This window comes from Dermacentor variabilis, chromosome 3, assembly GCF_050947875.1.
Source record: "Dermacentor variabilis isolate Ectoservices chromosome 3, ASM5094787v1, whole genome shotgun sequence".
Taxonomy (NCBI): Eukaryota; Metazoa; Arthropoda; class Arachnida; order Ixodida; family Ixodidae; genus Dermacentor; species Dermacentor variabilis.
In genome coordinates this window covers 205,630,087-205,644,670 of record NC_134570.1, presented here as the reverse complement: position 1 = coordinate 205,644,670, position 14,584 = coordinate 205,630,087, and the positions used below count along the sequence as shown (strand labels likewise).

At 47.9% G+C, this 14,584-nt stretch overlaps 1 protein-coding gene across 1 annotated transcript; it reads left to right on the top strand.

The window, feature by feature from the left end:
* The first annotated feature begins 226 nt into the window (after positions 1–226).
* Positions 227–2,073, top strand: LOC142574403 (alpha-(1,3)-fucosyltransferase fut-3-like). Its single transcript, XM_075683494.1, has one exon. The coding sequence runs from the start codon at positions 286–288 to the stop codon at positions 1,825–1,827; it is 1,542 nt and encodes a 513-aa protein (XP_075539609.1). The 5' UTR covers positions 227–285; the 3' UTR covers positions 1,828–2,073.
* The last annotated feature ends 12,511 nt before the right edge of the window (positions 2,074–14,584 follow it).

Here is a 14,584-nt window from a genome sequence, read left to right as displayed (position 1 = left end):
ACTGTGTTCGCCGCTATCACTATTCTTTGAGTGTAGCCAGCTTTTAGGGCACCGGTTCGCCCATAAAACGCCAGTTTCTTCCATTCCCACTTTTGCTACTTTCTTCACCGTCATTACTACGTGACAATATAATTCCGCCCTCAGAAGTCCATTATCTAAAGCTTCTAGGCTCCTACTTTTCGCCCATATTTTACGCATGATCCGTGCCGGAGCCACACAGTTTTCTTAGATTTCTTGCAAGTGCTTTTCGTCTTCTACTTCAGTTTGCTCCCAACTTTACAAGCCATGCCTGAAGGGTCTTCACGCAACAAAGCACCGTCCCGCCACAGTAGAACGATGTACGTTAACGAGCGCGTCCCTCAAGGTGACGATGGCGCTGACAGCGAGGATATTTCCATGACCGATTTACACCGTGGGCCTGCAGCAGCGCTTGCGACCCTGAATGATTGTGCATGGGAGTTGGAGGAGTCGCTAGAGCTGATGCCCATGGGGGACACGAGACCGGAAGACCACGGTATACCACCGGGACAATCTTCATCACAGCGGCAGGACTCGCCCGGATCGACGGTCAGCTGGACCGTGCTCTTGGTCACCGGACGCACGCGTAATTTTGAAAGGCACATCGCAAAGCATTGGCCAAAGTACACGTTCCTCGCCTCGCTTATTGTGTTCATAGGCCTTATATACCCTGCGCTGACATTCTACAGATGGCTGTGGCAAGCGAACTCGCAAGCTGCGCAGCCGACGCGACCGTCGAACACTCCAAATTGGCGGCCGTGGCGTGAGCGCAAAGGTGACGATGGGCTTCCCCGGATCTTGCTGTGGAACAAAACCGGATTGCACAACTGGTGGGTAGTCCAAAAAGTCGCATGCGTTACCGAAGACGAACACCCTGTTACGTGCGACATAATCCAAGACCGGCAGCAGCTGATGAGCAGTGATGCTGTTGTCTTTCTTGCCGAGCATTTCGAACCCTTGGGAATGCCTCATCTACGCTCACTGTTTCAGTTCTGGGTCTTTTGGGCTAAGAGCCACTCGCTCCCCCGAGGTGTCGGTGCTCATGGAAATAGCTCGAGCTTTCTGTCGCGTGTTGCCGACACGTTCAACTGGACAATGGCCAACAGAGATGACGCGGACATTGTCATTTCTTACGATGCATGGCGCTGCGACTCAGACAAGAGTGCAAAGCAGCCAAGTGGCACCGTGATTACCAAAAAAAGAAAGGACGTCGCCTGGATCGTTGGTAAATGCGAGCAGCACCGCTTCTTCGAACAAGTGTTATGGAGCCGTGAACAGAATTCCATAAAAAGTAGCACGCATGACATGATCGGCATAACACTGTTTCCAGCCTGTGGGAAGGATAAGTGCTCGTCGCCACGGGAGTGCATACCCCGTATCGCCAAAGACTACCACTTCGTGTTAGTGTCATTGAAGTCCGACTGCTTCCAGAGCGCCTACGAACTCCTATACGACGCCTTCAAATACAGCGTGGTTCCGGTCGTGTTGGCACCATCGAACGCTACTCTGCAGGTTCCTGAAAAGTCAGTAGTAATATCGTCGGAGCTGCAGAAGCCGGGCGAGCTTGCTGCGCATCTGCGTGACCTCCTGAAGGAGAGTACCTCGTACGAGAGCTACTTTGCCTGGAAGCAGAACTGCTCCTTGACTCATTCCGAGGGCGAACTATGTCCTCTGTGCCGTGCGCTATGGGCAGCGCCCCCAAACTACCGACACCGTCATCCCGATGTTCAAGAATGGTGGTCTAAGGGCTTGGAGTGTGTAAACGAGTCTTTGTATGGCCTTGACAAGTGGTTCAGGCCTAAGCTTTGAAGCCGCTTGACGTGAAAGAACTCGAGCTGCGATGCGAAGGGCCGTGTTACTTGCGTATTACACGTCGTAGGATACTCAGCAGGCAAATATTGCGTTGCACTTAACTGCACTGCAAACGTGGTTGACGACTTCATTGCATGAGTGTATATGTTATCTCCCGTATTTGACGAGCACCTTAATCTATTGAGCAGCATTACTGCATTTGTTGCTCGGTCTGTTTTAAGAATTTTATGAATACAATCTGCTTTTCTATTCGAGAAATTGCTTGTCTTATTGCGCGCGTAGAAGCAACGGCACCTACCCCAATTTGTGCAGGTTTAGACTAAACATCTGAAACACGCATTGTGCTTTTTGTGATAGAAAGAACTGACACAGCGAAGCTGTTTATGCGGACCGTGTGCTGTCGTCGTCGGACATCGCTAAAAGGGGTACACGTGACCCAGCGGGAGAGGAAAAGGAGAGCTGAAGAGGGGGATAACAACAGGGGACCCCTTTCCCCCTGCGAAAATGCTATTTTATGTTGACACGTGGATTTCTTTATCTTTTCGGGTTAGTACTTTTCACTAACAAATGTTATCGTTCAGCGCGGGACGCGCCCGCATGTATCGGAACTTTCTCGAATGTCAACGAGGGTTCTATTTGTTACCGACGCTAGTGTAATCTGATTCATGAACGACGCGAATTGTGTAGAACTTTCTGGAAGACACGCGGCCACCATCGTTTACTCTGGAAACATCTTTGACTGGTGTATAAAAGCCGACGAGCTTTACCGGCAGACCAGGTTTTCGTCGATCGCTGACAGTGTTCACCGCTATTGTTGTTCTTCAACTGTAGCCTGTTTTTGTGGGCACAGGTTCGCCCAATAAAAGTTTCGTTACTCACGGTGTTGCTACCACGTTTGCCGTCACATGACAAGATGCCAATCTTATGCGGTTCTCACACGGTGCATTTTCGGTGAGCGAGCCAGATCGACATCGAATTGAACGACAATTGATTCCACCCTACCGCGAAAGAAACATGTTATGCTGGCGGCTTGCAGCCAACGAACGCGCACTGTTCGTTGGCGATTAAAACCCAGCGATTAAAACGCGATACTAGGAGCGCATGGCTGCCGGCAGCACGTCAAGCGTCAAACCAACCAATCATCAAAACGATTGCAGCGCCCGCATCTCCAGCAGTGGGCCTTGCGCCCAATATACTGAGCTTTGGATTAGTAGTTCCCCCGCAGGGGCGTCTGCGTCAGCAGGCGTTTGGTGTGTTGCGACACCATGGACCCGAGCACATGAGGGTCGGACCCTCCCGCGTGTAGCCATGCGCGGCTTAGCCGTGTCTGGGGAAAGGGGGATCCTGGGGGTTGAGCTGATGCTGGGTGTTTGGACCTTTAAGGCCCCCCGGCGGAGGCAACACACCCCTTTGGCCTCTGCTTCACATAGACGGCACCCCCGGTCTGACCCACCCGGGGGAAATCGGTAGTTGCCTTTTCCTGTCTATCTCTCCCTCCAGCCTTCGTCTTTCTCTGACTTTTCAGCTTTCCTGTCTCCTTCTCATTTCTTTATTACTTCCGATCTTCCTGGCAGCAAGGGTTAACCTTGTGTGAGTAGCCAACCCGGGTTACGTCATATTTAGTTATAGTGGTAGCGTACAGCTGGCGTTTGTAGGCCCTGTTTTACAGGTCCTGCAGCGTCCCCTTGTTGGGCTCCATGGTGGGTGGCTGGCGCTACTACCGAAAAATACACTCCCACTTATGGCTAGTTCTTTCCCTCCACTATCTGATCGCTCCCTGAAAAGGGGGTGCACCGAAGAAATCTTTGCATTTCTTGGACGCCAAAAAGAAACTTTCCCGCGATTTCATGTAATCCATTCTGAAAAACAAGGAAAACAAGCACGAACAATCTCACCTTTTGTTGTTTCAAAAACCCTAACTCAGGCATTTGGACCAGGCTATAAAGCATCGAAGATGGCTAGCGGTGATCTCCTTTTGGAGCTCCGCGACAAAAAACAACACGAGAAACTGCCTAACCTTCTATCATTTGGAGATGTCCCAGTCACAGTTACCCCGCACCGCACGATGAAGACCACCCGTGGTGTGGTTTCGGATGATGACCTGATGGAGCTTACGGACGTTGAACTATTAGAAGGCTGGAGCGATCAAAACGTAATCAATGTGAAGAGAATTCTGCTAAGGCGCGATGGAAAAGAGATCAAAACAAAACCTCTAATTCTTACCTTTGGTTCTAGTGTGCTACCTGAGAGTATTGAGACAGGATATGTGAAGCTCCGGGTGAGACCATATGTCACAAACCCTCTGAGATGTTTTAAATGCCAGCGATTTGGCAACAGCTCATCGAACTGCCATGGCCGCCATCCTGTGCAAAATGCAGTGCTCATGAGCACTCCGCTGAATCGTGTGAAAACACTCTCCACTGTGTGAACTGTGATGGGGAGCAGGCCGCGTACTCGCGGTCGTGCCCATCTTGGAAAAAAGAGAAAGAGATTGTAACGATCAAAGTAAAGGAAAATATAAGTTTTAAGGAAGCACGCAGGCGGGTGTCCTTCCTTCCAAAGAACACCTTTGCCGAAGTGGCGCGCCAGGGGGCAGCGCCACAACGGTCTCCGGCGGCTGTCCGACCCACAGGCAGTGAGTCGGCAGTTACGCCATCTGCCCCCACGGTGGTTGCAGGTAGCGCTGCTCCACCTACTCAGCAAACGGGGCCATCGACCCCGAAGGTGGGCGCAGCCGAGGCTGCCCCAACCTCCCCGGCCCCTTCCAGCGCTGGCAACAGCCGGCGCAGCCAAATCCCGCAGGGTGCCCCATCGGCTGGTGGGCGCAGGGGTCTTGCCCTCCAAGGCAGGACTCTCCCTTGTAACTTCTCGCTCGCAAGAGCAGGTGTCCGGCGCCTCACAAGAGGCAATGGACACTACACCTGTCCTCAAGGTGCACCAAACGCCTAAGGAGCGTCGAGGCTGCCTCGAACGCTCCAGAAAGGGCAGAACCCCCGTTACAGGGCCTCGAAAGAGCTCTGTAACCTAAGGCATCACCTCCCTTTCCATACACACAGCACTTATTTCCTTCCAATATGGCTACACAAATATTTCAATGGAATGTCAGAGGTCTCCTTAGGAACCTTGATGAAGTACAAGAGCTTATCCAAAAACACAATCCAAAAGTACTGTACCTACAGGAAACACACTTAAAACCACAACACACAAACCACACACACACAACACACAATAGACCATATTCACACTATCAATCAAGTGATAGAGAAATGTGCAGAATATAACCAACCCTTATATATAGCTTTCATTGATTACGAGAAAGCGTTTGATTCAGTCGAAATCTCAGCAGTCATGGAGGCATTACGGAATCAGGGTGTAGATGAGCCATATGTAAATATACTGGAAGATATCTATAGCGACTCCACAGCCACCGTAGTCCTCCATAACGCAAGCAACAAAATCCCAATAAAGAAAGGCGTCAGGCAGGGAGATACGATATCTCCAATGCTATTCACAGCGTGTTTACAGGAGGTATTCAGAGACCTGGATTGGGAAGAATTGGGAATAAAAGTTAATGGAGAATACCTTAGTAACTTGCGATTCGCTGATGATATTGCCTTGCTTACTAACTCAGGAGACCAATTGCAATGCATGCTCACTGACCTGGAGAGGCAAAGCAGAAGAGTGGGTCTAAAAATTAATCTGCAGAAAACTAAAGTAATGCTTAACAGCCTCGGGAGAGAACAGCAATTTACAATAGGCAGCGAGGCACTGGAAGTCGTAAGGGAATACATCTACTTAGGGCAGGTAGTGACGGCGGATCCGGATCATGAGACGGAAATAATCAGAAGAATAAGAATGGGCTGGGGTGCGTTTGGCAGGCATTCCCAAATCATGAAGAGCAGGTTGCCATTATCCCTCAAGAGAAAAGTATATAATAGCTGTGTCTTACCAGTACTCACCTACGGGGCAGAAACTTGGAGGCTTACTAAAAGGGTTCTACACAAATTGAGGACGACACAACGAGCTATGGAAAGAAGAATGATAGGTGTAACGTTAAGGGATAAGAAAAGAGCAGATTGGGTGAGGGAACAAACGCGAGTTAATGACATCTTAGTTGAAATCAAGAAAAAGAAATGGGCATGGGCAGGACATGTAATGAGGAGGGAAGATAACCGATGGTCATTAAGGGTTACGGACTGGATCCCAAGGGAAGGGAAGCGTAGCAGGGGGCGGCAGAAAGTTAGGTGGGCGGATGAGATTAAGAAGTTTGCAGGGACGGCATGGCCACAATTAGTACATGACCGGGGTTGTTGGAGAAGTATGGGAGAGGCCTTTGCCCTGCAGTGGGCGTAACCAGGCTGATGATGATGATGATGATGACACAAACTTACTCCGACCGTATGTCAAGTTCTGCAAAGATCGCGATGATGCTGTCGTATCATCAGGCGGTGTTGCCATTTTAATTCATAAAAGTATCTCCTGTTAGCGTTTACAGCTACAAACGCACCTCGAAGCAGTGGCGGTTCGAGCGGTTCTTCTGAATAAACTCGTCACCATTTGATCCCATTACGTACCCCCAAACTACAAATCAACAAAACATGAATTCCAATCCTTTATAGATCAATGGGCAGAACCTTATGTTGTTCTTGGCGATTTCGATGCGCACAGCTCCCTCTGGGGCGACTGTCGTATAGATGCGCGAGGTCGTCTTGTCGAACAGTTCCTTTTTTCTTCTGGTGCGTGCCTTCTGAATAAGAAGAGACCCACATATTACTGTCTTGCAAACAATACCTTTTGTTCAATTGATCTGAGCATAGTTTCCCCGTCAATACTGCCTGAACTCGAATGGGAAGTTACGAACAATCCTTACTGAAGCGACCATTTCCCCATACTATTAAGAACACTTAAACAAGACGAATATCCACCACAGGCTCCTAGGTGGAAGATTGAGACAGCAGACTGGGAGAAATTCCGAAACTTAACAAGTATAGCATGGGATGACATGTCCCCGTTAGGAATTGATGCTGCTGTGGAATATTTTACAGCCTTCATAATAGATGCCGCAACTAAATGTATATCACAAGTAAATGGATTGGCATGCAAACGGCGTGTCCCGTGGTGGAACGACGATTGTAGGATCGCTCGTAAGAAACAAAACAAAGCATGCGGGTTGCTACGCGCCTCCCCCACTGCGGAGTCTCTTATCAATTTTAAACGAGTAAAATCCCAAGGCAGGCGAACCCGCCGACAGGCCAGAAGAGAGAGTTGGCAGAAGTTTTTATCTGGTATCAACTCCTATACAGATGAGGCCAAAGTCTGGAACAGGGTTAATAGGATAAAAGGGCGACAAACATATTCACTTCCTTTGGTGAACACACAAGGTGAAACACTGAAAGATCAGGCAGACTCACTTGGAGAACACTTTGAGAGCGTGTCGAGTTCAAACCATTATTCACAATCCTTTTTGAAATACAAACAAACAGAAGAATGTAGGCCAATAATACGAAAATCCAGACAGAATGAACCTTATAACCGGCCGTTCAGTATTGCTGAGTTGAGAGCTGCCTTGACCACATGCAAAAGCTCTGCACCGGGATCTGATAGAGTCATGTACGAAATGATCAGAAACTTACACACTGACACCAAACTTACACTACTCACGCTTTTCAACGCTATTTGGGCTACGGGATACCTCCCATCCACATGGAAACAAGCGATTGTGGTCCCTGTTCTTAAGCAGGGTAAAGACCTTTCCTTGGCGGCAAGTTACCGTCCGATAGCTCTTACAAATTGTCTTTGTAAGCTTTTTGAAAAAATGGTTAACCGCAGACTTGTACATTTCCTTGAACTCAACAATATCCTCAATCCCTTTCGGTTTGGCTTCAGAAAAGGGCGGTCCACAACCGATCACATTGAGCGCATTGAGGGAAACATTCGCGACGCCTTTCTACATAAACAATATTTCCTATCCGTATTCCTCGATATGGAGAAGGCGTACGACACTACGTGGCGCTATGGAATCTTGAGAGACTTGTCGGGAATTGGCATCCGTGGCAAAATGCTCGTCCTGATAGAAAGCTATTTGTCCAACCGTACATTTCGCATGAAAGTCGGCAATGTATTGTCGCGACCTTTTATACAGGAAACTGGTGTACCTCAAGGAGGTGTACTTAGCTGCATGCTCTTCATCGTGCAAATGAACACCCTTCGTGCTTCATTACTGCCAGCCATTTTTTATTCTGTTTACGTAGACGACATACAGAGAGGTTTCAAATCCTGCAACCTTACAGTATGTGAGAGGCAAGTTCAACAGGGCTTGAACAAAGTGTCCAAATGGGCAGCAGAAAACGGATTTAAGGTTAAGCCCAACAAAAGTTCATGTGTGCTTTTCACAAGAAAGAGAGGCCTCATTTCAGAACCCAGTATCGAAATGTATGGTCAGCGAATTCCTGTGAACAAAGAACACAAGTTCTTAGGCATCATACTTGATTCGAAATTAACTTTTATTCCACACATAAAGTACCTCAAGGTCAAATGCTTAAAAACAATCAACTTACTTAAAGTGTTATCCCATACAACAGGGGGCAGCGACAGGAAAATATTTAATGAATCTTTACAAGAGCCTCATCCGATCACGGTTGGACTACGGTGCCGTGATCTATCATTCTGCAGCCCCGAGTGCGCTAAAGATGCTAGATCTGGTCCACCATCTAGGAATCCGACTGGCCACTGGAGCTTTCAGAACAAGTCCTATTGAAAGCTTGTATGCAGAATCAAATGAGTGGTCACTTCATCTGCAGAGAACATACATAAGCCAAACATACTTTTTGAAAGTCCACTCTAATCCTCAACATCCGTGTTTTAATACCATTAACGATACGACATATGCTACACTCTTTCATAATCGTCCCTCCGTAAGACAGCCTTTCTCGCTGCATGTGAGGGAACTTAGTGATGAAATGCGTGTCCCAATCCTCGAGCTTCGCCCAATGCATCCAGCCAAGCTGCTACCTCCTTGGGAGTAGCAGCTGATACAATGCGATATATCCTTCATGCAAGTTACAAAACACGCTCCAGAGATTGAAATCCAAATTCTTTTCCGGGAACTCCAGCACAAATACTCCTGCACGGAGTTCTACACAGACGCATCCAAGTCACACGACGGGGTGTCCTATGCAGCCGTCGGTCCATCCTTCTCGGAAACCGATGTACTGCATCCGGAAACTAGTATCTTTACGGCTGAGGCTTACGCACTGCTGTCGGTCGTAAAGCATATAAATAAATAAAAACTCCAGAAATGAGTTATATATACGGACTCCCTTAGTGTTGTGAAGGCCTTGATGTCTTTCTGTAGCCACAAAAATCCGGTAAAAATGAACTCTACTCCGTACTGTGTAAAGCGTATATAGGAAACCTGCATGTCATCATATGCTGGGTGCCAGGTCACAGGGGCATCGAAGGCAATGTTCTGGCGGACAAGATGGCGACGTCAGCTGCATCGCATTCTGTTAATTCCACCGCCGCAGTCCCTGTCACAGATCTGAAGCCCTTCTTACGGAGGAAACTGCGGAACCACCGGCAACGCCTATGGGACGCGGAAACAAATAATAAGCTCCACGTGATAAAGCCACTGTTAGGATTCTGGCCTTCCGTATGAAAATCACGCCGGACAGATGTCCGATTCTGTCGTCTAAGAATAGGACACACATTTGGCATACATAACTTTCTACTCACCGGAAACGAGCCTCCAACCTGTGGTAGATACGAGGAGAGGCTCACCGTCCTCCACGTCCTTCTGGAGTGTCGGAAAGCCGAATCTGAAAGAAAGAAACATTTTCCCTTAGCATACCGGCAGCACATCCCCCTTCATCCAGTAATGTTTCTCGGCCCAGAACCGCTGTTTGACACCAACGCAGTCCTGGGCTTCCTGAAAGATGTCGTATTACATGTTATTAGCCCCACACACTCGTAGCGTCTCCTCTCTTTAGAGGATGCCGCTGCGATAGCTGTTTCATATAGCACATGCCTCTAGGCCCTTGTGTTTCAAGGGCTCTGGCGAGGCAGTGGTGCTACAGGTAATTTCACCATCCAATATATTTTCTGTATTGCATCGCTCTTTCACGATGGATTTTATTGCACATAGAACACGTCATTTGTCATCGACATAATCTTATTACAGATATATTTTACGCACTCTAGAGCGACTATTTTTAAGGCCCCTATACAGCCACTTTACATTAACCCCATAGAACTCGTAACTACATTGCGAACTTATCACCACTGCCTTGGCGCTCTTTGGTCACACTTGGCCCTTGCGCCAATAAACACTACATATCATCATCATGGATTAGTGGTTCCGCACATGCCACCTCAGCTACAAGTGTACACGAGTATTGCGTACTCCTGAGGAAGAAGCTTCCTATCGCGAGCGTCAGCGAGAGTTCGCTCCTGAATGGGCTTGTCGTTGTATAGCCGACCCTGAGCTCCGTGCCAGAGATGCCGAGTTTAAACGGCAGTTACTGAAGTACTAAAGCGCTAAACAGACGAGACAAGAACGGACACGGACGGCCGTGTATCTATAGATAGATAGATAGATAGATAGATAGATAGATAGATAGATAGATAGATAGATAGATAGATAGATAGATAGATAGATAGATAGATAGATAGATAGATAGATAGATAGATAGATAGATAGATTCAAAACAGCTGAAGTAGACAATGCTAATCGCATTACAACTATGGATGGTTAACGCCGCAGAAAGGAGCAGTGCAGTAAAATATAAACAAATGTCATTATGAAAGCATTCTGAACGAAATGTGTGTGGTCTTTTTGGCTGTTTAGTACTTCAGTAACATGCACCAACTAGCCCAACAAAAAGTCCTGCTTAAACGACAGTACCGGGAGGCCGATACGAGAGTGCGCGCCCGATATGCGGGAACACATCGGCATAGCCGGAAGGCCGTTTCCAAACTGCGCGCCCGAGAGACGGAAGCACATCGGCGGCGTCGGAATAAAGAACCCCACATATAGGTAGACAGAAAGACTGCCTGCGAAGTTTGACTTGCATGGTGTAACACTCGGTGACTCTAACAAAGCCGGGCTGTTGGTCCATCCTCACGGACTAGGAAGGGTGGTGATTCCGTTAGAGTAGCTTTTTCATTTCTCCACAAAATATTTATAATTACGCAACTGTTCTAGGCAGCTCACGTAAGTCACCCACTTCATAGGTGTAAATGCAACGAGCTGAGGATGAACTGGGCATAATCTGCCCTTTCACTCTTGCAAACGAGTCCTATTTTTATTTGCACACACCATAAGACAAATGTCGAATACGCATGACATGGCAGAGTAACCTATTTGGTCCTTTGTTACAATGATTTATCGATCGCACGGAGCATTTATGGGGCAGTTGACCTCGTCAAGCTGCTTAGTTTCCTTTGCTCGTGCTATCCCTGTATAAATGTTTTGCTTTGAAGTTTTGCTTTAGAGACGGATACTGTATATTTGAAACGTATGTGCGTAATCTATGCACGACTCTATATCGTGCATCACAAACGTATTCTTCGCCTCCGCTGAACTATTTCTTCAACGGAATTTTTCTTGTGCTCCCATCCTTCTGGTTGCTAGCACTAATACAAAACGCGTTGTGCCTATGTAATTGGATAAGAAACAAATAGCTGAGGAGTGGTCCTTAATCAGGCGAAAGGTGGTAGCGCTGCAGAGGAGAAGCAGATGACAAGAAAGGAATGAAGCTGTGTGGCAGTCATTCAAGAGTGCAAGAATGAGCGGTGCATTGTTTGATTGCTAGTTTGTGTTGGACACTGAGAGTGCTTCCATTCGCTGCCGACTTCTGTACTTGTCTCGAGTGGATGTAATGCTACGCAGGTGTCGCACTATGCTCTATCGTTTCAGTCATGGTGTGAGTCTTCATCAGGCGCGCCTGTGGTGCTTTTAGGTCACTAAACTCGTGCCATCGTGGATTAGTAAAGTGCTGAAAAAAATTATGGGGTTCCTACGTGCCAAAACCACGATCTGATTATGAGGCACGCCGTAATCGGGGACTACACAATAATTTGGACCACCTGGAGTTCTTTAACGCTTTCATTTCATTTCATTTATTGAAGCCTTAAAGACCCGGAGGTTTTATATAAGGCGGGGGCAAACAATGAATGAGGAACTATTCATCGTGTACCTAAATCTAAGCACACATGTGTTTTCGCATTTCATCCCCATCGAAATGCGGCTTCCGTGGCCGGGATCCGATCCCGCCGCCTTGTGCTTGGTAGCCCAACACCATAGCCACTAAGCAACCACGGTGTTTAACAAAGTGATAAAGTGTTTCGTTCTTAGATAACTACGCTGCTACCTATGGCAAAAGGAAAAAGAATGTCCTCTTTGTGCTTCCAAGAAGGCAATGGTTGTTCAACAGGTGAAGCGCAAATGTTTCTAAGAGCTGCTCCCAAATTCCTAAAAGCAGCTGCGAAAGAAATACGCAGAACGTTTGATTTTTGTTCAGAATGCTTTCATAATGTCTTTTGTTTTTTTCCCTGCAGTGTTCCTTTCTGCGAAGTTAACCATCGATAGTTATAATGCAAATAGCATTGTCTACTTCAACCGTTTTGAGACTGCCTATCTATCTATCTATCTATCTATCTATCTATCTATCTATCTATCTATCTATCTATCTATCTATCTATCTATCTATCTATCTATCTATCTATCTATCTATCTATCTATCTATCTATCTATCTATCTATCTATCTATCTATCTATCCTCTTAGGTCTACCCAGTGGCCCACGTTGTCTTCCTGGTTGGGCCGCTAGGTATATGCTCCTAGTCGTGATGCATCGTGGCCGTTCCACTGTCGTCATTCCACCTTCGTGATATCTTACTCTCGTCATGTTGTCCTCATCACGCTTTCTATCATAACTAAGTTGCCGAAGCTGCCTAATTGCTTGGGCAACTAGGTATGGACTTATGGTCGCGTTGCCTTCGTGGTCGTTTCATAGCTGTATTTCTAGCTTTGTCATCCTACACCCGTCATGCTGTCGTCGTGATACCATCGTCGTCATGCATTGATTACCACTCCGCCATAGGGATGCTGTCGTGGTCGTTCAGTGGGCGTCATTCCAGCTCCTTGACTTTCCTCTCATCATGCTGTCGTCGCCACTTCTACTCCGACCCAGTGGTCCAAATTTTCTAATAGCTTGTGCCACGAGTTATGTGTTAGGGATGGTGAGGCTATCATAGTCTTTCCGTCGTCACCATTACAGCTGTGTCAATCGACTATCTTCATGCCGCCATCATAATCGTCACATAGTCGTCACATAGTCTTCGTCCTGCCATTGTCGTCCCGCTGTAGTTTTATCATCGTAATTCCTGTAGCGTCACCGAAGTCAGTCATCTAGAGTGTATTGAAATAATACTGTGATAATTTAAGATTGATTATGCCGGCCTTTTCATGCCGTCATTGTCAGACAGCCGCCATTATGCTGCCATTGTAAGACCGTCGTACTAATGTCATTGTGGTCGTGCCATCAGTACCACTCTAGCTTGGTTATCTTAGTCTTGTCATGCTGTCGTCACACCACCGTTGCAATACATTAACTGTGATATACCATTGTAATACTTTAACGACCATTAATGAAAATGACCGTTGCGTTTAACCGCCGCTAGGCGGAGTTAGAGGGCAGCGCAAGCACTATTTGAAGCCCAATAGCAATCGATGCCAGCGGAGCTGACCGGTCTTTGTTCCGCCGCTGTTTCCGTCCGTTCTGTCGTCAGTTCGGCAAGAAGGCAGCCCCCAGCAACAACATGTCCTCGCTGCAGGCAAGCGCTCTGCCGCAAGAACGCTTCGTGTGTACACCGTCGCTAGCGTATTTTCTAATGAACTTGTGGCAGGAGAACTTATCCCAAGTGCGGGGTCAAAAACATAACGCACCCGAATACGTACGGTGATGGCGCTCTTCAACGCGCTCGCGAGTGAGGAGTGTGGACAGGCTTTGTGCGTCACAGTGAAACAAATCAAGCAGAAAATGGAAAACTTCACCCAAGCTCAGAAGTAAGCATATATTACAGTAATCTTAAGCTGACATGTGCTGAAAGCTGACGTATCCTTCCTCTCTATGAAGAAGGATGACAAGCGAAGCTGTGTATGTGGGGCCCTTAGTGGCGAATTGCACCTCCGCCGTGGGTCGGCCCAGCATTGCACTATCTTCGAGATCGGCCCACGTATGGTGCGTGCTTAACGCCTGCTTCACGCCTGCTTCATCCTCGCCGCGGGTCGGACCGGCACTGCACTATCTTCGGGATCGGCCCGCGTATGGGGAGTGCTTAACGGCAGTGCTCCGCCTCCGCCGCGGGTCGGGTGGGCATTGCCCTATCTTCGGAATCGGCCCATATATGGGGAATGCTTGACGACTTCTTCACCTCCTCCGTGGCTCGGCCTGACATTGTACTATTTAGGAATCGGCCCACATATGCGGAGTGCTTAACGCCTGCATCACCTCCACCACGGGTCGGGCCGGTATTACACTAGCTTCGGTATCGGCCCACGTACGCGGAGTGCTTAACGCTTGCTTCACCTCCGCCGCGGGTCGGACCGGTATTGCACCATCTTCGGGATTCGTCCATCTATGTGGAGTGCTTAACGCCTGCTTCATCTCCGCCGTGGGTCGACCCAGCATTGCATTGTCTCCGGGATCGGCCCACGTATTGGGAGTTTCTTGCTAACAGCGACACGAAAATTT